The sequence below is a fragment of the Balaenoptera physalus genome, assembly GCF_965194825.1.
Source record: "Balaenoptera physalus genome assembly, chromosome: 2".
Taxonomy (NCBI): domain Eukaryota; kingdom Metazoa; phylum Chordata; class Mammalia; order Artiodactyla; family Balaenopteridae; genus Balaenoptera; species Balaenoptera physalus.
Genome location: NC_138883.1, coordinates 29,857,025 through 29,879,559, shown reverse-complemented (window position 1 = coordinate 29,879,559; position 22,535 = coordinate 29,857,025). Strand labels below are relative to the sequence as shown.

The window sequence follows — 22,535 nt, the reverse complement described above, 5'->3', positions numbered from 1 at the left end:
AGGAATATTACAATGTTGGAGGTTTATGCCATATTTCCTAGGAACAGGGCCACATACAGATTAGGTAGGACATCCCCAAAGTGGGTGAGGTGGTTACTTTCATCCTCTCACAACTGAGCACAAACGCCCAGGAGAGCACTTACACATTCCAAGCAGGAGAAAAGTGGAAGCCCTGTCTGTCTCGGGCTACCAGGGAAGCACAAGGAGTCCATCTGTGGGTTTCTTTGCTTGGTCCTTTCTTCTGTTGGGTTGGTTTGTTATTTTAATGAGGGGTCTAATTCGTGAGGTTCTGCAAAGGCTGGATTGTCAAAGCAGATCTTCCCAGACACTTAAAGCCTGTTGCCTGGGCGGCCTCCTGGATCTCCCAACCCAAGCCAAAGGGCAGTGCCTACATCTCTGGACCTACGCTCTCATGAAGGCCGGAGACCCTGAACACATTCAGTGGGAGTTTAGAATCTTCAAATCAACGAGGTTGAATGTTGTGCCTAATCAGAGATCTTCTTTGATTTGGATGCATCCCCCTGGCTGTTGCATTGGTAACTGGAGCAAGGAACTCCACCCTAGACATGCAGTCCCCTAGATTTCTACCCAAGGACAGCAGCCAACTCCAACCTCAGTTCCCTGGACTTTTTGCTTCCAGGTATGGCCAAGAAAGGCAGATTTAGCCAAGCACTCCCCAGCCGTTTTCTCTTGCAGTTGAAGCCAGAAGTCCCCCATTCTCCACCCAGAGCTTCCCAGAGCCCAAGCAAGCCTCAGATCCCACACCTAGGCCCGGGCCCACATAGGTATGCATGCACACACAGACAGCAGATGGCTGGGTAGAAGATGTTCCAGTGGCCACTCCCACACGAATAAGGGGGTCCGAACCCAGAAAAACAAAAGACAAGTTAGGAGCGGAGGAAAGGAAAAAAAGAAAGAAGGAATAAACTTAAAACAACTATGATGGTTTTCCCTTATTGTAAGACAGGTCAGCCGGGACATACCTTTTGACTAGGACCGCACAGCTGTTCATCCTTGGGACCGGCTGGCCAACAAGGTGGATGGTCTTCATCACCCCAGGGGCCTTGAGCAAGTGTTGCTTTGGTTTATTTCAGGAGGTGCTACTGGAAACATAAAACAAAGTGCCTGGAGGGCACTATAAAAAATAGAAGAAATATGGGAGACTTGATCATCCAATGGGTGTTTATACGTTTCTAAACAGGGGTGAGGGGAGAGGGAAATCTACTGTGAAGTAACATCCTTTCTTCCATGAGCGCGGCCTCGGGTGGCGTGGTCACTGTTGAGTCCACGACTTTCTGCTTATACTCCATTCCTGTGTTTGGAAATTTCTCTTCACCAGGAGGAAAGTGAGGAAAAAACCAGCAACAACAAAACAGCAGCTCAGCTGACGGAGAAGGAGGATCCCACAGGCTCTGCAGGTCAGGGCCCAGGAGCAGGATGAGGGCCACACACGGGCTGCCCGGCTTCTCAGGAACTGCTGGCATGTTCTCGCAAGCAGGGAGGAAGATGGAAAGGTCGGGGGAGGAGAAATGGGGAGGGGGTCTGCCGTGGGGAGCCACCAGCTCCGTGGGGTACAAAGTGCCATCCTCTCCCGTCAAGGAAATCCTCCCCCATACAGGCTTTCTTCTAAACAGGATATTACTTCAATTTCTTTGATTTCCCTTCTCTCTCTCTCTGTCTCAAAAAAAAAAAAAAAAAAAAAAAGGCCTGCTTCTAATAATAGCTAGAAGATATAAAAAATCATTTTTTAACATTATTGGTTCTTTGTTTCCAAACCCAATGTTCCTCCGCTCTTCGTTTTGCCAATAAATAGGAAAACTGAGGAAATCAACTCTGCTCATGTCAAAAAGATCCCCTCCCCCGCTAAAAAGAGATAATCCGCCTAACTTCCCATTTCTATGGAAAATAAATAGTACATCACGATGCCATCTCTCTGAAGGACTGTTATTCTTTCTTTTGTTCTGTTTCGTTTCAGTAGCCTGTGCTTCTGCTGTATGTACCCTAAATAAAGGGGGGGGGGAGGGACACGTGGAGAGTGAGAGGAAAAAGCAAGGATGAAGGGAAAACCTAAATTGTCTTTCATTAAAAAAATATATATATCAGAACCAGAGCAATGACCAAAGTCACAGGGTGATGGCTAATTGCCCAGAAAGTCCATTCCACGCGTTTAGCAACTGCCCTTTTTATCTGCTGTGGGCGAACCCCGGCCACTGCGGCGTCCTCGGCAGGAGCGAGGCTCTTCCAAATCGTCCTCATCAAAGCCGTGGAAAGTTGAGGTGTCACTTTCTGACGTGGAACCGAATAAGTCCTCCGTGGTGCGTGCTGCGGCCGCTGCCTCCTTCTCCTTCCTGCCTTCTCCTCCCAAATGAGCTGACATGTATGATGAATATATCAGCACATGGGTTAAGCAACAGACAGCATTATTAATATTCTTATTACATTATTACAGTGTTATTCTTAATAGCAAAATCATAAACCATTTCACACCAAAAGGGATTAACTGGGTGCGTCACCTGGTGACAGGGGTTTGGGGTAACGGGACAAAACCAACATTTCCAGGGAAAAGGCTTCTCCCCTCCCTGAAAAGGCATCACCTCTACCATAATATATTTGTCCACAGCTCTGACAGCGCAAGATTCAACCACGATCTTTCTTTCTTCTCTTCCGAAGGCACACATTCGCATGCACGCTCGCTCAACCCACCCCAGACAATGCGTTTCCTTGGTGGTTTTTAAGCCTGGTTGGTATTTCTTTGGTGTTTTCAGTTGGCGTTTCTTTGCACAATGTTTGTCCTTCGCTTTGACAGTCAGCTTTACAAAGGTATTGCTGTCAGATAACCCGGCCAAGGTGGTTAAGCCTCCATCCGTTTTATTTTTATTTTTACCCGTTTCTAATCCCATTCTTTCCATACCCTTTCAATTCTGCCCTTACACCATGTAGTTCATTTGCACTGAAAGCAAAAAGAAGTTGGAAAGTCTGATAAGTGGCAGGTAATAAAAGAGTCTCCCATTTTCTTTAACCACTGGAGGACATTTCTGTGATCTGCACCCACACACGTGCGCATACACATACACGCGTGTGTGCACACAGGCACGCACGCACACACACCAGGCCCTAAACACACCCAGGTCTGAGTTACCCCAGAAAGTCCAGGGTTGTCAAATCTAACTCAGAGCACTGAGAAAGTGGGAAATAGGGGTGGAAAAGCCGAATAAAAGACTGTATCCTGAAGTCTATAAAACTCCGGTAGAAACTTTTTCACGTTCCAAATGGGCCCCAGGACTGCCCCCGATGAGGTCATAAGGCACCACTTAGGGTGCCAATTTCCGGAATCTCACTTTTTATCCCAGGAAAAGTAGGTAGTGGGGTAGATAGGAAGGAAAAGACAGCTCTTCCAAGCTCCACACTCTTCCTTGGAAGGACTCCAGGGAGGCCCTAGAGAAGTATTGGCCCACCTGCCTTAATGAGCATATCCCATGGGCTAATGCCACCTGCTTATTCCCAAGGTGTTGACTATTTCAGGAACATCAGAGTCAGACCTTGACTAAATTATCCACCAAAATTAATCCCTGGCGAATGCAATGAGAACACCTAGGCTGGTATAAAATGGCCCCCTGAGTCACATAGCAGACAGATCCTGGGAAGAATAAGCTGAGTAAAGGCTGTGAAGAGAGAAGCTTTGGATAGAAAAAACCAACTGCCCACTTCTGGTCCCCCATGGATCAGATTCAAGTACCCGTCTTTTGTAGGAAAGGGAGAGGAGAAATTTCAGAAGTTTTCACTGAGAATTCTGAAGCTGCCCTCTCTAACTCATCCCAAACCCATAGCAGTCCATAAAATTCTGCCTAGAATATCATGCCACCAAGTAACTTTGTTTCTGGTGGTAGAGATTTTGTCTGATCGCTTGCTTTTTAAAAATGCTGAAGTGAATTTCATTTGTTTCATTTTCTTTTTGAGTATGTAAATCCCTCCACTATCACATGGGCCCTCTCTTCTAAGCTGGCACCAGTAGGATAAAAAGTTCAACGTTAGGTATCACATTTGACAAGTAAAGGAATTGACAGAATTGCACAGACGGGCCACCCTGTCAGGGTCCTTAAGGGTTAAATGCGGAGGGTTGTATGCAGTAAAAACCACAGTGCTTTTCCAATTACTGATTTGCTGTTCAAGTCAGTCTTAAAGCTTAAACAACCCAAAACCAAATACAAAAGGACTAAAGCTAAGGTCTGCGGACGGAGCGAGGGAAGAACTGAGCTGCTGTAGTAAAGCTGGGTGTGGTCATCTCAGGCCTTCTCTCATGACCAGGAGTAGAACAGATGCTGGGTAGAAAGGTGGGAAGGAGCCATGACTCCTGGCTGGTGGAAGCAACCACCCAACCAAACTGTATTTCACCTACTAGTCAGCAGTTGATGAGACTAAAGATGAGTCTGAAACCTTCTCTCCTCCCTGCCTTGCACTTTGGCCTCGTTATAACATAAAACAATATGAAAAGCCAACCACAATCCAGCGCAAAATAATGGAATTGAAAAGCAAAACAACAGCTTGCACAAAACTTGAAGACCTGTGCTCATTCTAAGAATGGAAGAACAAGACCAATTTTAGTCTCTGAATAGATTGAAGATGAAAATTCAAAACAACCCAAGTCAACTGCAGAGGAGTCCTAAGAACACCTGCCCTTTGCCTCTTTGATTGACTGGGCTCTCTTTTGCTTTCCGCATGAGAAAATGGGATGAGTGGCCAATGGGGTGGCATCTATGCAGCTACCCAGGAGCGTAGGGGTCTGTGCCCCCCACAGCTCCAGATGTAGCTGCTCTCCCAGTATTCACGTCTCCACGTTTTTCCGGTTTGCCCCGGGCACTTCCGCAGAACCAACGCATCTCTTTGTTACGGGCACGTCACCCGATACAAGGAAGCACGTTGCCTGTGTCTCCGGGTGTTTCCACACTGTCTCACTGTCGTCCACAACAACACACACAAAGAAATATCCACCTCACGGAAAGGCCGGACAGACAAAAGCCCACACCTTCTTCTTTCCCTTTTCCCCAGATCCCAGGGCATAACTTCTAGTTCTTAAGCCTCAAGAAGAAACAAATCAAAATAACCTGAAAACCCGTCTCCACTCGAAGTATCATCACCGTCACTTCTGCACCCACCCTTCAGCCCCTGACCCCCACAAGATGGCAGAGAAGTGCGAGTGGAAGAGTTCCTGGTCTATGGGCACATGATGCGAGAAGGGGTCACACTCACCAGAGCGTCCACAGTCTGCACAGGACACCAGCTCTTCCGGCCTCCCACTCTTCTTGTTCATGTTAGAACCCCCCAAGCAGAAGTCACAGTAGTTATTGGGAATGACTGTCCCATCCGGTCCTTTCTGGGCTGTGAAAACATTTTTTTAAAAATCCAATGTTAGGCTCTGGTGAGTCTCTGCTGGCCCCTCTTCTCCCACGGTATGGCAGAATCTGCTCCAGAAAGAATATGAAGTTTAGAATCTGAGGTTTTGTTACAACCAAGTTGTTAACTTGGGCAAAGTTTTCTTTATGATTCTCCTCGGTTCAACCGTACCAATGTCTTGCAAGCCATCCAGAGCTGAGTTTGAGTGCAATATTTGTCAGCTCTGTGTTTTTATAGAAACGACTCTGCTCTTCTGATTGTATCCCTGGATCAGTGAAGCATCCAGAAGGCCTTACTAATCAAGTGAACTTCTCTCATCCCTGAACGACGAGCCCTTGGGACCCAAACATCAGATGGTAACCATCAACGGTGGTGTGACTAGAGGGAGAGAGAAAGGTCACTACCTAGGCCTTGCCCTTGGGAAAGATGCTCTTGTTTAGGAGATATTCCTTCTGTCTCTGAAAAGGAAAACAAAGAAGCATTGATGGGGGATCATTTGCAGGAAGGACCCTGAAGAGGCTCTGGGGGACCCTGATGCACATGTGGGCAGGTACGCAGGTGTCCACTCTTGTTCAGCCCCATCTCCCTGAAGCCCAGACTTGTTGGTCATGGAAAGCACCCAGGACTAGTTAATCAGCAGACCCCAAGTGCCTAGAATCAACTGAACACTTAGCTCAGCCTCATACCAGAGATGGGTTGAACGGTGAGTTAGTGAGCATATCTGAGGCTTAAGACTTTCATAAGCCACCCTTACGGAAAAGCCCTACACAAAGACAAAGGAATATCTTGGGACATGATTTTAGAAACAAAGCCTTGTGAAAACAGCACATGTCCTCAAGCCCTGAAATCTCAGTGTCTAGGGGCTGGTTAAAAAGCCTTGGACAGGTTCTTTGCATGAGAAGAAATGCCTCCATTTTACTTGTTTTTTGATCCCTACTGTGGACATTTCTTTGTCATGTTAACGCTCCCTGTTTGTGACTAAGAAGAAAAGTCTCTCTGTTTATGGGATCAGCCTAAACCACCGGGGTATCTTCCTCCCCCTTATCCCCAATGTCTGCCCCTATCTTTCATTATTCACTGCCTAACATTCATCAGGGTACAAATCTGTAAAAGGAAGCAGATATGTGAGCAGAAATACCATCCAGACAGTAAGTGATAAACGGATTCACGGACTTTAATATGATTCCCCCTGGCCTCCGCTTCCTCCATGCCTCTGCTTTGCCTCTAGGAATAGAAAAACTTACCTGGGGAAGGCGGAAGACAAAAGCTCACAGAATTGCATTATAGAGGGTTAATCCATTTATCAGTTGCTATTTGGATTGTTTAATCAGTTTCTAAGTCATTGATTTTCATCTTCAGGGAGGCAGACAATTCTCTGCAAGAAAAATGTGGGCTGTTTGCGGCAGAGAGAGGAGGGGGCCACACCCTGTGGCCTGCGGAGTGTGGGTTTTTCTTCATCAGTCACTGCATCTCAAAGAGGGATGTGTGTCATACAGAATGGTTTTGCAAATAATCTCCAAAAAGCAGGACGTCCGCAAAAATTTTATTCTGCCTATAAAATTTTCACTGCCCAAATCCAGAAAGAAGTCCCTTTCTTCTTTCTTTCTCAGTTGCCATCTTAACCATTTTTAGAGCTCTCTCAGAACTTCCCTGGTGGTCCAGTGGTTGGGACTTTGCCTTCCAATGCAGGGAGTGCAGGTTCAATCCCTGGTTGGGGAGCTAAGATCCCACATGCCTCGCAGCCAAAAAATCAAAGCAAAAAACAGAAGTAATATTGTAACAAATTCAATAAAGACTTTTTAAATGGTCCACATCAAAAAAAAAAAAAAAAAAAAAAAGAACTCTCTCAAGAAAATCCAAGTATGTCTATGAAGCAAATAAACTCGGGGTTTCCTGATTAAGCGACTATCATGGAAATCAATCAAAAGATGAACAGTAAGAAGAAGTGGGTTATATTAAATGTAGGGGCTGAGTGTAAAACAGAGCTAAGTTTCATGATTGCTATGAACTAGATACAAAATGTGGAGATGCCAATCACAACTTCGGTAGCTTCCTGCATGAAGAGTGATCAAAGAATCCCATGTATATCATCACACTAAACCTCTCAGGAAGCCCAGTCTCATCACCTGTCTCCTGTTCTCTTCGGGATTCCCTTTTATGTCAGATTTTCTCCCCTTTCACAAAATCTTTAAGCAACCAAAGAATCTGGGTTTCCTCCAACACACTATTCCTTGTGATTTATGAGGATGAAGAAGTAGGATATAGAGTATAAGAATGCCCAGATAATTCTACAGTTTTCACCACCAACAGACCATTGGTAGAACACCCTACCGAATCAGGGACTCCAATATGGCAAGAAATAAAAAATTCAGAAACAATCTAGTAGAGCAAAGCAGACAGTGATGGAGAAATCAATCCTATGGAGAAAGACTAAATGGAAGAGAATTTAATTCATGTGATGAAGAGAAGCTTCCGAGGAGACTGAAGCAGAGCAGGGTCCCCGCATATATTTGTTGGTTATACAAAGATCCTGGCCAAAGGGATGAAAATGGTGATAAACTTCCAGCTGCAGGCCCTGGTGTGTACAGTTGTGACATGCCAGGTGAGTGGGTACCATTTTAGTCCAGCGAGGGCCCAGTGTAGAAAGTGATAGTGAGCAGTTAGACTTCATTTTCCAGTGAGATCCTTTCCACTTCAGTTCCTACTCTCCTCTCACAACAGTGAGCTTAAGCTTCCTTCCATCTTGGTAAAATGGCATGGGATGGACTAATCAATAGCTTTCACCTCTGGTTCTTGTACATTTTGGGGTATTTAGGATTAGTGAGGGTTCTCCCAGGGAGCTCTCCCAAGTCCCCAGCCAGAAATGACCAGTCAGGCCTTAGGGAGAGCACGCTGTTGACATTGCTTCTATGACCCTTCGCCTGTCTATACGTGTATACACCTGCCTCATCACCCCATATTCAGTGGTTTACTCCTTCAGATCAGGGACCACATCCAACTCATTGTTGGAAAACCTATGTGTCCTGCACACAGGAAATGGTTAACAATGATGTGTGAGATGAATGGCTTAGAAAAGGATGGCAGAGAGGTAGGTAGGCAGCCCAGTGATGCCTCGGGAGCTCCTCCTAGGGGGACTGAGGCAGAGTGATCTGTCACTCTGAATATCACTCACTGCCTGGTTTATTTCCCCAGTCCCCAAAACGAAGAGCTGGTCCACGTCCAAATGAATGGCCGGTCATCTGGCCTGGGTCATGTCTAGCTCCCAGAGTACACAGGGTGGGTGGCCGAGAGCCCCGGGTTGCTGGAAGAACAACACTGTACTATTCCCTACTATGGTAGGTGAGACATCGTCCTGTACACAGACATACAAGAAAAGTATAAGACTAGGACTCACTGTCTCTTGAGAAGGGGACACCAGTTTGTGCCTACCCACCCAGCCCCCTCATTCAACTGTTTTTTGAGAAGATGAAGAAACAGACACATGTGACACTACAAAATGGTGACAGATCTTACACTGATGCTTTACACACACTATTTCATGGATTCTCACAAGCATTTTGTGAAGTAGGGAGCATTTGACAGATGAGGTAACTGAAGCCCAAAGAGATTAAGGGGCTGGCTTCAAGCCCCAGTTAAGAAGTGGGGGAAGCGGGATTCACCCCCCGGGGTTGTCTGTGTCCTCAGAGACTCTGTCTCTAATAACACTTCTCTGCCACTGGGAAGTCCAGAGCCAACGTTGCATATATAATATTTCATAAACGTGATTCACCCAGTACTTTATTTGGGAAGCCCAAAGCGATAAAAAGTATTGAGATTGGCCTGATGAAGCGGAAATTCCCTTTGAACTTAAGTTTAATGTCTCTACCACTGTAATCCATCCTGGTGGCCCCATTGATTGTCATATACTCCGTGAAAACACTTCTCCAAAGAATTCCAGAGGCTCATGAAGGATTTTTTTTTAAGTAAAGCTCACACCGTGGCTTTATTGGCCTTTGGCCTGACCCATCCGTGAGCAATTTCCTGGCACCGTCTATGAGGTCATTATAAAAAGGATTTTACTATAAATAGGAAGCTTGCCCAGACCTTGCAAGTGCATTTAAATAGAGATTCTGCTTCCGCTTATGGGAAATTGAGTCCCACTTTATAGAGCAAGATGACGGGGAGGCCATAGACATGAGTGGTATCTCGATGGCAGTGTCCGCGATGATGGCTTTGGTTTTCTATTGATGAATGTTCATGGGCTGAGATCATATAAGTGATACAAGGAAGCTGCTGAGAAACTAAAGTGAGCGTTGAGAGTTTAGGAGTTTACCTGGGGGGCGGGAGGGGAATAACTTTAAAAAGCTCAAAGGAAAAAAAATGGAAATCAGAACAAAGTTCATGAGGAAATGCCCAAAAATAATAATAACAGAAGGTGGGAGGGAACATTCAAATAAATCAACCCAAGAGAAAAGAAAAGCCAAGCCCCACAGAGTCCCACCAGCACACTCGGGAAAGGGTGAGCAGTCATTCTGGAACAGCAGTGTGGCACATGACCATACTACAGGGTTTTTTACTTCAGTCAGGCCACGTGTCGAGGGCAAACAAGGCCCCAAATCTTCCTGAACTACCCCCGAGACAGGGCTGTCTTTTCCCCTTTCAGCCTGATTTCTGCCGCAATACGCCTGCCACTCAAGAGGAAAATGAGTGGTGGGCACAGGCTGGGCACAAGCAACAGCCCTTCACCTGCTTCTGCCGAGACCAGAGCTGCAGCCCTAGTGTCCTAGGGAAGGAGGAAGCAAGCCAGAAGTTTAGGCTCCTCCATGGCACATCCACGAAAGCGTGACTTCACATCCTGGGCAGACGCTCTGACCGCCTGCCAGGGCCGGGTGTGCACAGACGTGGTGCCATGTCCCGTGCCCGCCACCCAGCCTGACCCCAGCCCCAGGCCAGCAGCTGTCTCCCCAGGGCCTGCTAGCAGGGGTGTGCAGCGCTTGGAGACCCCAGGGGCACAGAGAAGAGCCCTCCAGGAGGCGCTGTGCCTCTCCTCGCTCCCCTTGCTCATTCCCCCACCACCCTCCACGGCTGACAGCTCCCGTCCCTCCACGGGTCTGACATGTTGCCATGGCAACCAGAATCCTGGGCTCCGGCAGCCTCTGGTCTTGCCACCTGTTATTACTTCATCTCTCAAGTGTAAAGCCTCCTAGCCTGGTGCCATTTGGCGGTGCAGAGCGCATCTTCGGAGGACGGAGTAAAGAGAAGGGGAAAGGAAAAGACGGAGAGCGGAAGGCAGCCTCAGGCTGGCCACACAGGGCACACTGGACAGGCCAGGCTGGAGGAGGAAGCTGCGGAGACGGGGCGGGAGGGGAGGGAGTGGGGGAGCCAACGTGCCTTCCCTTCAGAATCAGCGAGCAGGCCTCAGCTGGAGGCCACCGCCGCAGCCTGCTCCCTTCCACCCAGCCTTTAATGAGGGACCCAGGAGGGGCGGGGGAGGCAGCGGAAGGCTGAGGCTGTGAAGAGATCCGTGCTGGGCCCAAGTGGAGTAGAGCCAGGAGAGGGTTAAAGTGGCAAGATAAAGATTGTGGGGAAGGCTGGACCAGAGGGCACACAGAGCCTCCAAGCCTGGATAAACGGCCTTAATTCTCATGCTCTTGCTCGCCCTACGCCTTACGTGTTTACTCATATAAATTATCCCCAAGGCCTGACACCTTTTCTCATTGCTTCCCTAGAACTGATGAAAAAATAAATCCCACGGATCCAAGGAATAAACATGTTGGGATTCCATTCAGGCTGGTTCTTCTTGGCCACCTAATAGCAACTCTGGTCCCACCCTGGGGCTCCAGAGGGAAGACAAATGATGCCTTCCTCCCTGAATGTGGAAGGCGGGGCAGCTGGGGAGCCCGGTGGGGGGAAACGAACACCAGGGTCCACTCAGCACATGACCGTCAGACCTCACGCACCATTCTGCCACCTGGCCTTGAGCACAGGGTGAGTGTATGATAGGGACTGAGGAGGGGGTACTGCTAATGCAGAATGATTCCAGGCCCCGAGATTAGTCCTCCTGGAGACGAGAAGGCCGAGGGCTGATTTAATAAGCCTTTGGGTTTATGGATGGGCCTAAGTCACCGTATTGTCAAAGACAACAGGAGACAGAAGGAGCTGAAATGGCAGCGCATACTACCAGAAAGCTAGACACGAGCGTGATTCAGCAGTTAAAGGCACGGTCGCAGAAGCAGGCTTCTCTGGAGAGGCGTCTGCACCTGGGAAGGTGTCCCTGGCCCAGGTTTGTTTGAGGGCAGGTCCATCTAGAGGCAAGAGAATATGCTAGATGATGTCTTAAGGCCCCCTTTAGGCCTATTATTTGAGGATTATAATAGGGCGAAAGAAGAGCGAAGTTTTTCAAACCCAGAGGAACTCAGCCTTTCATCCTTGCTTCATATTTGTGTACACATCTCTCTCCCTATTAGCCGTGAGCTCCCTGAGGGCAGGAGCGGTGTCTTTAATCTCTAAATCCCCAGCACCTGGCACAGTGATTGACACAGAGCTGACAATAAATACTTAATGAAAGGATGGCAAATCTTCACAGAGGTTTTTGGGAGGGGAAAAAAAAAAACTGCCAGGCAAAGGGAAGTGAAAGACCAGGAATTCAGTGGATGTAAAGTGTCCCCTGAGCACTGAGTGACCATCCTAAGGCACTGCCAGCATCAGTCCTGCCCATAACAGGGGACATAAAGAGTGAGGGGCAAGGCTTCCCTGGTGGCGCAGTGGTTAAGAATCCGCCTGCCAATGCAGGGGACACGGGTTCGAGCCCTGGTCTGGGAAGATCCCACATGCCGCGGAGCAACTAAGACCGTGCGCCACAACTACTGAGCCTGCGCTCTAGAGCCCGCGAGCCGCAACTGCTGAAGCCCGCGCGCCTAGAGCCCGTGCTCCACAACAAGAGAAGCCACCGCAATGAGAAGCCTGCGCACCGCAACGAAGAGTAGCCCCCGCTCGCCGCGACTAGAGAAAGCCCGCACACAGCAACGAAGACCCAATGCAGCCAAAAATAAATAAATAATTTATTTAAAAAAAAAAAAAGAGTGGGGGCAGAAGCAACATAAAGAGTGGGGGAGCCCACTGGAGAGAATAAAGTGGTGGTGGAGAAAGCCAGTGGGTCTGCCCTCCCGTGGGGAATCCTCTCCCTTTAGGCATTTCTTGGAAAACCAGGATGGAAGGAGTTAAGAACTCCCAGATTCATTTGGCCCCCAGGGCCCCTTGAACCTCACATTTGGTCTCTTGCCAGGAGCCCTGAACCGGCCCGTGAGAATATAGGCCCTGTCTTACTATGTGCTTTGGTAGCTGTAGAATCTTTCTAAAAATTTTAAATGTGTGTCAGTCATCCCACCCTTCCTTGTACCTATCTCCTTTTCCTCTATCTTTTTGGAACACAAAACTCATACCGTTAGACACACATCTTGTAAATATTTACTCCAAGACACTGTGATGTAAAATCAGAAATCACGTGTCTGCTCACACTGATGTCTCCATCTTAATGGATGTATTTGGTTAGAGTTGCCATTTGCCAGGAGTTTGGACACCATGTCACTACTTCTGGGACTAGATGGTCACATGACCCTTCGGTAACGTCCTTTGTGCTCCAGCCTTAGGCCAGCAACCCCCAGGTCTGTTACTGACGCTTCGGAAGAGTGAGAAAAAGACTAAGCAAAGTTGATTACTTTTCTCAGTGCTGATTAAGGAAAGCACAAGATGTTTGCATTTTCCAGTGGCAGGTCATGTGGGTCAGTTCATGCCCTGGTGTAGCAACTTGTTATTGCCACCAAATGAGTCAGTTGAGGGGGAAAACGTCTCACTTGAGAAGAGCTATGTCAAAAGGGCTGTGAATGAAGTGGTGTCATTCCCGAGAGAAATGCAGGACATCCCAATGCTGTAGAGCAGGATAAGCCTCGTCTGCTTCAGTTGTCAGGATATTATTATCGTGATGTCAGAATTCAGCAAGCTCCCTTCCTCTCTTGCTCAGCCTTGCCCCTCTCAACCCCTCCTCACCACCACCTCCACAGGACTCGGGTATGTCAACCCCATCAGTCCACAAGGGACCAGCATTTTCTGTGTCCTTCAGACTAAAAAGCAGTACTCAGGCAAAAGAAAAGGTTGAGTCTCAAGCATCAGACCTGAGGATGAGGAGAGAGTCAAGGGACCACAGAGCTGACAGACAGCCCAGCCCAGAGATGAGGGCCCAGACCAGGAACACACCCAGAAAGCAAGCCGGGAAGCGGGTGCTGGGAGCCACAGAGACATTTGCCCGTGGTAGGACAGGGCCTTAGGAAAAGAATGAAAACCAAGTTTCTCCCCCCAGATTTAACAATGCGACCTGTTTCCTGGTTACCTGACTCGGTGCATCCAAAAGTAAAAAGAATTAAAGGGAAACACAGATTGGCCATCGGTCTTCAAAAGCTGGATTTCTCTAAGGCAGTGGTTCACATAGTTCACGTGACTTCTTAAAAATGCAAATTCTAGGCCTCCACCACAGATCTACTGAATCCAGAATTCTGGGGTGGGAGATCCGGGAGTCTGCATTTTAAGGAACAGGTGATTCTGATGTGCTCAAGCTGGAGGACCACGGCTCTAACGAGACACATGACAGTCATATCACATTGTGTCATACACATCTGTTAGTGCTGTGCTGTATATGAATTAATTTATTTCACCATTGCATAACCCTATGATACAGAGGCATTAGTGTTCTGATTTTACACAGATGATACTTAAGGCACGAGGAAGCTTGTCTAAAGTCACGCTACGTTGGCCCTGAACCCAGGCAGTATGGCTCTTAGCTGGCCCACCTGATACTATCCTGCCACGGGTACATACAACAACACACCCGAGGGAAGTCAAGTCAGAGTGGTCAGCAGGCCCTGGAGGCAAGGGCTTCTCAAATTTGAGTGTTGTGCAAATAAATCACTTAGGGATCTCATTAAAACTCAGATTAGGATTCATAGGTCCAGGTAGGGCCTGAGAGCCCACATTTCTTACACGCTTCCCCGTGGGGTAGCCAAACATCCAGGTTTGCCTAGCACTGAGGTGTTTCCAGGGCACAGAACTTTCAGTCTAAAACTGGGAATATCCTGGGCCAACCTGGACAGGTTGATCACCTGAGTCCCGTGTGATGCAGATACTGCTGACCACACTTTGAGAAGCAAAAATGCAGGCCCTCAAGGTGAGGAGTTTGGATTGTATTCAAGTGTGATGAAAGTTTTGAGAGCATGGCATGGCATAATCTATTTTATACTTTTGAAAGACCACTTTGGCTACTCCTTGGAAAAAAGACTATAAGAGGTAAGAACGAAGGCAGAGAGACTAATAAAGAAGTTGCAATGATCCAGACACGAGCCAGGGGTGATAGGGATGGAGAAACAGAAACTGATTCGGGGTATATTTTGGAGGGGGAGCCAAAAGGGTGGTGAAGGAAAACAGAGCCAAGGATTAGTCCTAGGATTTTCACTTCAGGTACAGCATTATTATTATTTTTTTTTAAGAACAAGGTCAGAAAGAGATATAAGAGCTTGGAAAGACTGAGATATAGAATGAGAGAGAAAGATGCAGGAAAATTATTGAACTGAGTGATGTGTGATTTTTTTCTAGAGCAAAACTCATTTACAAATTAAAGTCTCAAGCAGAATTTGTAAAGCGGGGTTCCATATAACATCATAAACAGCTAAAGTTCATTCTGAAGATTAAATTTGCCTGCTATGGACTGAATTGTTTCTCCCCTAAAATGCATATGTTAAAGCCCTAACCCTCAATGTGATGGTATTGAGAGATGAGACACTTATGGTGGGATTAGTGCCCTTATAAGAAAAGATACCAGAGAGCTTGCTTCTCTCTACCGACATGTACCAAGCAAAGACCACGTGAGGATACAACAAAAAGATGGTCATCTCCAACCCAAGGAGAGAGTCCCCACCAGACACCGACCCTGCCATCACTTTTACCTTGGACTTTCAGCCTCTAGAACTGTGAGAAATAAATTCCTATTGTTTAAGCCACCCAGCCTATGGTATTTTGTTACACAGCCCTGGCTGACCTTGATACTGCCCATTAATACATTCATTTCTTTTGAAAAGCCACTATGCAATATGATGCACTTGACAATTGGCCTACAGGGGGAAATTAAGGGACATCAGTAGGACTATGATAAACATCCCAGGTTGAGATTGGGATCCATCACTTGGGGTTCCAATGTCCTGACATAACTGAATGGTGTCCAACTCAAGCACATTCACATCTCATCTTCTCATCTTGCTAACTGTGTGACCTGGGGAGAGTTCCTCAACCTTTCTGAGCCTCTGTTTCCTCATCTGTAAAATGAGAGTAATAGCATGTGCCTCAGACTTGCAAACATTACACGAGATGACATGTAAAGTGCCTGGCACAAGTAGGTATTCCACCATGTCTCTCCCTCTTTCTTTTCCTCTGTAAAATAATTTTATTTCTGAAAAGGCAGGAAAAAACATCAAAGGTGTAAATAAGTAGGCTTTCCCAAGAAGTGACACATGACTGGAGAATTCACATTCATGCTCTGTGTCCAAGGGCACATCCCTCAGTCTCTGTGTGCCTTGGTGTCCTCTAGGGGGCATGGCACCTACCTTATAAGGTTCCTGTGAGGAATGAATGAGATACACGTGGCAAGCCTAGCACAGTGTCTGACACATTCAAGGAATGTCAGCAAGTATTATTGCCCTTGTCATTGATCAGGACACGAAACTCTTCAATCCCGAACATTCTAGGTAATTAGGCCAAAAAGGTGAGAGAAATAAAAGAGGCTCACAGAAAGGCAAGTGGCAGATAGATGCCGGATCCTGGGGAAACGGGATGGTAAATACAGGGATGCACACCGGCTAGATTCTGCTCCACAGCTTTCCTGCCACGGGGTTTCACGTATCCATCTTATTTCCCCAATTAGACCAGAAGTTGTCCTGGGACCGAGCCCACATGTTATGTCTTTTTGGAGCCCCAGTTACACTTGGCCCCGCGAGTGGGTGCATGCACAGTAAGCGCTCAGTAAATACTCATGTTCAGCTTATGTGGAAGGATTGGGCTCCCATATCTAAGATTTAGCAAAGGATGTGTCAGGGCTGGGTCAGGCTCTGATAGTTCCTCCTGATGCCAGTGAGACCCCCCATAGGCAGTTAGCTTCCCAGCAACAACATGGCCACAGACGGGCCCCGACTCAGATTAGCCATTTGTGGTCCTGGACATGCTCTGCTGGCCTGAATGGCACAGAGATGGGATGTCGGCACCCTCAGAGTGTGGGCCTGGTGCCAGTCACCCACGTCACCTCAGGAAGGCTCACGGCAACCCCGTGAGGGCAGAATGATGGTTCTCTCTGTTTTACGGATGAGGCAACGAAGGAGCAGAGAAATGTAAGTAACTGACGCACAGCTACACAGACAGAAGATGGCAGGGTGGCCGAGTTGTGATTCACACACTGGCCCAGCCAGTTCCAATGGCATTTTCTCAGTCACTGGGTCAAGAGTGTGAATGACCCACAGGTCCGGAGAGTTAACTCCGAGTATACCTTCAAGGCCAGAGCAACCTCAGATTCTTCTTTGCTTTGTAATCTGTAAACTGTTTAGTGAAATAATAATTCACCTAAGGAACACCGGTTGTTAGTTTCCAAATTTGCTCTTTGGGGAGCGAGAAGCAGCTCACTTTTCCAGACAGAGCCCTGGATCTGAACTGCCCTCTCTCTCCCCAGTAACGAAGCCTGAACTTCCTGCGTCAAGGTTGGGTAAGTGGTGAGTTGTGTGGGTTTTATAGGTTTTCAGGCACCTTTCAGACTGATCCAGAATTCTTAAGCTTGTGTCAAACGTGATTTTCTCTCTCTCTCTTAAAGCCGTATCCATTGCCCCTGGGCTGTATGTTAGAGGACAGAGATGTCAGAAGACTAACATCTGTTCGATCTTTCCCATCAGTGTGGCAATGACATCATATGCTTCTTTTAGATAATTTACACATTATCAGACTAATTTTCAGATTATCTAATCAGCCAACATTACCCTTAATCAACTCGGCTCTCCTCTTTCAGTTCTGCAGAGTACAACATGCCCTCCAAAGGCACACTGGTGTGGGGACTTTTCTTCTCTTGACAGATACTGAGACCCTAGCTATGTGCCAGGCCACCACTATTAGACAGAAGACTGAGACCTCCCGGGACTGAGGACAACCCAACTTCCATTCCAGGGACCGGAGAAATAGGCTTGGAATAAATTTTATAGATCCATACTTTAAAACACATTTCCCTCGTAGGAGCTCCAAGTATGCTGTAGAGAGCACTTTACATTCATTTATGCTATTAAATAAGAGATACACCATACGATAATTTATAATATGCCACACATATTTCTTTATAAATCATTTGTTCTTACTTCTAGTAATTGCTATCATGGTTCTCCCTTTCCTACAAGATGACAACTACACAGCCTGGCAGAGAAGACGCTTCCAGCTGTGGCCCCTGCCCACGTTCCATCATTTCTCCAGTACCACTGTCAGACACAACTACTACCAATTGTCTGAATGCACCATGCTGTTTCACACCTCCCTGCCTTTGTACACGCAGTTCCCTCTATCTGGGAAGCCCTCTCCCACCCAGTAAATTTCTCCTCATTCTTCAAGGGCTAACTTGAAGGTCACCTCCTCAGGGAAGCCTTTGCAAACCCCCTAATGCTTTTTAAACGTTCTAATGTTTCTAACGTTCTGAAGCTTTCAGTGCCCTGCAGGGCTTTTTAAAACATAGATTGCTGGCCCGCACCCTCAGAGCACCTGTTTCCAGATGGAGCCAAGGATCTGAATTTCCAGGAAGTTCCCAGGTGATGCTGATGCCACACTTAGAGCACTACTTCCCTGAGGAGTAGAAAGCGTGCTGTGCCTTTGAGCCCTTGGCTTCCTTCACCGTATTCTATACGTACCCTATTACACATTCCTGCTCACAACTGAGAGCTCCTCGAGGACAGGGACCAAGGCAGTATTCGATACATGGTTACTAAACCAATAGATGGGTGGTGGATAGATGGATAAATCGATGGATGGACAGATGAATGTATTAGACTGAATTTATTCACACAGCTTTTTCATACAGGTCCACGACCTCAGACATCCCCGTACCCACCCCCCAAAAAAGGTACCTTGAAAACATCGTCTATAATAGATTCCCACTGTGCAGAGAAGGTAAAAAGAAATTCAAGAAGAGCTTTCACACTGTGAGCCTGTGTCAAAGGAGTTTTGAATTCTAACCCAGTGCTCTTTCTGCTACCCTGTTTACCAAGGTGACATTTAAGGAGTCACGACAGGATGCCTCTGAGTGGCACCTCTCAGAGTCCTAACTGCCCAAACCCTCCCTCCTTTTATTCGTATGTATGTAGTCTATGTGTGTGTGTATCTATATGTATGCACGTATACACACATGTGCACACACACAGTGATTTCATTTGTAGAAAGTAGATGAAGGTGGTCAGAGAAACAGAAGAAGGAAGAAGAATCCAGCCTCCCACAGGGAGGAGAAGGGCAGCAGCTCAGGTAGGGAAGACCCCATCAGAAAACCCTATCTCCCAAGGGGGAGTGTCTGAACTCCAAGCATCCCCGGGCTGCCTGGAGTTGAGACAGAGAGGTCAGGACACAAAGGAAAGGGGACAAACCTACCAAGGAGACAAACAGTGTATATTCAGGAGAAAATGAGAGACTAGGAGAGGAACAAAGGCGGGAGAACATCAGCTGGGAGGGGGCGGAGGATGGGAGGAATGGCAGTCGAGTGCTGAGCTGGCAGCACAGGGCAGCATGGTGGGGGGGGGTGGAGGAGCGGGGGGCGGTCAGTGCTGGCTCCAGCACTCCGCTCTGCCCTTTCAGCAGCAGCAGGAGCAAGGATGAGCAATGGGCTTTGCTGGAGACACAGCCGGGGGGATGCAGCAAGGGACAGCAGGAGGACCAAAGTCAAAAGGTCTCTACTGCTGCAGGTGGTGCAAACGCAGATGCCCGTGACATTGACAACTCCTGAGTCTGTAGGGCTATTTTTCCCATAGGCCTGTGCTCACAAGCAGTGGGGGTCCCGCTGCAGCTCTGCTCAAGAGGGAAAAGTCAGCATTCCCACCTCACTGGCATCCAGAACTTTCCCTGGGGGGACTGCAGATTAGCCTCTTGGATTAAGCTCTCTTGCCTCCCTCCCCCACTCCAAAAGCCTTGCCAAGGGAGGATCACAAAGCGGAGACCTTAGGATGCTGCAGAGCTGTCACATTCAATTCACCACAGAGCCCCAGTGGCATTTAGGGGCAGGATGGATGGGAGCCCACCCCCACCCCAAACAGTGGGAGCAGCTAATGACTGGCTATTAATGATGCTGGCAATTAGCACTCACGAGAAAATGGTTGGGGGGCCGCTCACCAGGGGAATGTGGGAGGGAACGGAGCACACATTCAGAGAAGCAAACAGATTGGTGGTGTTTGTGGTGCAGGGAACCTGGGAAAAGCCGCTGTCTCTTGGATTTGTCCACAGAAATTGGGGAAGAGGAAAGGGAGGGCTTCTGTGGACATTGAGGGCCTTTCTGCCGCACCCTCCCCGCTAGTAAAATTAGAGCTAATCACAGACTTCTCAGAGGCCTCATGAGGAGATGTCGTTAAAATGGTGTTTGTGAGGGTTCTGGAACCTTCCTCGGGTGAGAAGACCCCAGATGAGCCCAGGTACAGCTATTCTTTTCTATGCAGTTTTTTTATGTGTGTGTGTGTGTCTGTGTCTGTGTGTCTGTGTGTGTGTCTGCGTGTGTGGCCTCACCGCACAGCATGCGGGATCTTAATTCCCCAACCAGGGATCGAACCCGTGTCCCCTGCAGTAGAAGTGGGGAGTCTTAACCACTGAACCGCCAGGGAAGTCCTCTATGCAGTTTAAATCCCTTGGGTAGTTGGATGATCCTTTAGGAAGAACCCAATTTCTCATCAGCAGGGAGAGGGGAAGGGGAGTCGAGGGGGGCTGGAGTGAGAGTGCTCACGGGCAAACCCACAGAGAGAGGAGAACACTTAGGGATGCGTCTCCATCCGGGAGAAAAGATGCAGCTTCCTCCCTAAGCAAGGCTGTCTGGCCTCACGGTGAGGACATGAAGAGACAGAAGACACTGACCCACAAGACTGCGTGAGGAGATCCTGGTGGACAGAGAAAAATAGGGGCCAGTGCCCATCTTGGAAGTCAACAGACAGGCAGGAGGGGCCTGCAGGAATGGCTAAGGAGGAGACCCCCTGGATCCACTGGGGGTCCGCAGTATACTTGGGGGTCACAAGGAACCCTCCTCTGTGGCTGCTATCACCGTGCACACACATGAAAGAGACCCAGACCAAAGAGAAGCACCCCAAACCCCGCGGCTCGAGGAAAGCACCTATACACAGGGACAAAACGGCCTGACATTTGAGAGGAGATGTAAAGGAGATAAGCCAGCACTGGGGGACGTGAGAAATCATACCAAGCTAATAAATACTTTAGAGAGAGCAACCATCACTAGTAAACACTTTCCAGACAGCAACTCAAATCAAAGGAGATCATTCTCGGACTCCTCGCGGCATGAGACAATAGCTATGCCTTCGCCACTTAGATCAGAGAAGGGATGAGAGGAGAGACAGGGAAACGCAAAAACCAGCTGACCAGTACAGGTCAATACATTTTCCTTTCTGGAAGACAAGGGTGACTGAACCAAGGGAACCTCTCCCCAGGGGGCAGGCAGAGACCTCAGCATCATAGCTATTCAGAAGCTGGCACGGGGAGGTGGGTACCTCCTGCCTGCTTTTCAGGCTCTGTCCAGATGACAGTAGTTGGTAAGAAAACAAAGGGTCTGTCACATGAAAGGCTTGAACCCTGAAAGAGAGCAAGAATTAAAGAAGGTGCTATGGCCTGAACTGTGCACCCCCCCCCAAACTCATATCTTGAAGCCCTAACCCCCAGTACCTCAGGATATGACTATATTTGGATCTATGGCCTTTAAAGAGGTGATGTAAGACCAAAGTTAAAATGAGACTGTTAGAATGAGCCCTAATCCAATCTGACTGGTATCCTTATAAAAAGAGGAAATTTGGGGACTTCCCTGGTGGTGCAGTGGTTAAGAATCCACCTGCTAATGCAGGGGACATGGGTTCAAGCCCTGGTCCGGGAAGATCCCACATGCCGCGGAGCAACTAAGCCCATGCGCCACAACTACTGAGCCTGCGCTCTAGAGCCCGTGAGCCATAATTACTGAGCCCGCATGCCACACTACTGAAGCCCACGTGCCTAGAGTCTGTGCTCTGCAACAAGAGAAGCCACCGCATTGAGAAGCCAGTGTACTGCAATGAAGAGTAGCCCCCGCTCACTGCAACTAGAGAAAGCCCGCATGCAGCAATGAAGACCCAATGCAGCCAAAAATAAAATAAATAAATAAATTTATTAAAAAAAAAAAAAAGGAAGAGGAAATTTGGACACACAAAGAGACTTTGGAAGTACACGTGCACAGAGAGATGACCATGTGAAGAAGTAGCAAGAGGGCAGCTGCCTGCAAGCCAAGGAGAGAGGCCTCTGAGGAAACCAACCCTCATGGCACATTGATCTGGGACTTCCAGCCTCCAGAACTGTGAGAAAACAAATTTCTATTCTTTAAGCCAGCCAGTCTTTGGTATTTTGTTATAGCAGCGAAGGAAACTAAGACAGGAGGCAATGCTACAGAGGGAAAGTTGGGGTGGGGATTAGGGGAAAACCCACACTAATCCAAAGAAAGGTTTTGGCCAAGGTGTGTTCATTGTTTCAGATATTGGTGAAGGCAGCCAATTGACATTAGCTGATTGAGTTGATTGACTGAAATGCACAGGAATCACCCTCAAACCCTAGAGTCTAAATATTTTTAAAGGTCTGATCCCTTGAATTACACTGAATTGTTCAATTTAAGAGCACCTACCACAAAATCCTTTGAGCAAAATTAAAAACACATGGCATGAATCCACGCCCACATGCACCTCGGCTGTGAAAGCGTGTGTTCGGCTTCCCAAGGCACCCCTTTCCCCTTCACGAGTAGAACCTGGGTACAGAATGTCACCACCCTTGGCCTGATTTCATCAAACAAGACTTCTGACAGGTCTCCCATCCTCTAGCTTTCTCCTGGCTTC

General features: G+C 47.8%; 1 protein-coding gene across 10 annotated transcripts in view; it reads right to left on the bottom strand.

The window, feature by feature from the left end:
• Positions 1 to 22,535, bottom strand: part of DPF3 (double PHD fingers 3) — a 259,210-nt gene that overhangs the window by 57,331 nt on the left and 179,344 nt on the right. For 7 of the 10 annotated variants that reach the window (XR_014261041.1, XM_082451799.1, XM_082451795.1 and 4 more), the window contains exon 8: positions 5,248 to 5,376. Coding sequence is in view for 6 of the 10 variants with exons in the window: in XM_082451799.1 (XP_082307925.1) it covers positions 5,248 to 5,376 (129 nt within the window). In the remaining 4 variants the exon portion in view is untranslated. Of the gene's footprint in view, positions 1 to 983; positions 2,371 to 5,247; positions 5,377 to 22,535 lie in introns of all 10 variants that reach the window. The other 3 variants (XR_014261040.1, XR_014261042.1, XR_014261043.1) reach the window with 1 other exon arrangement.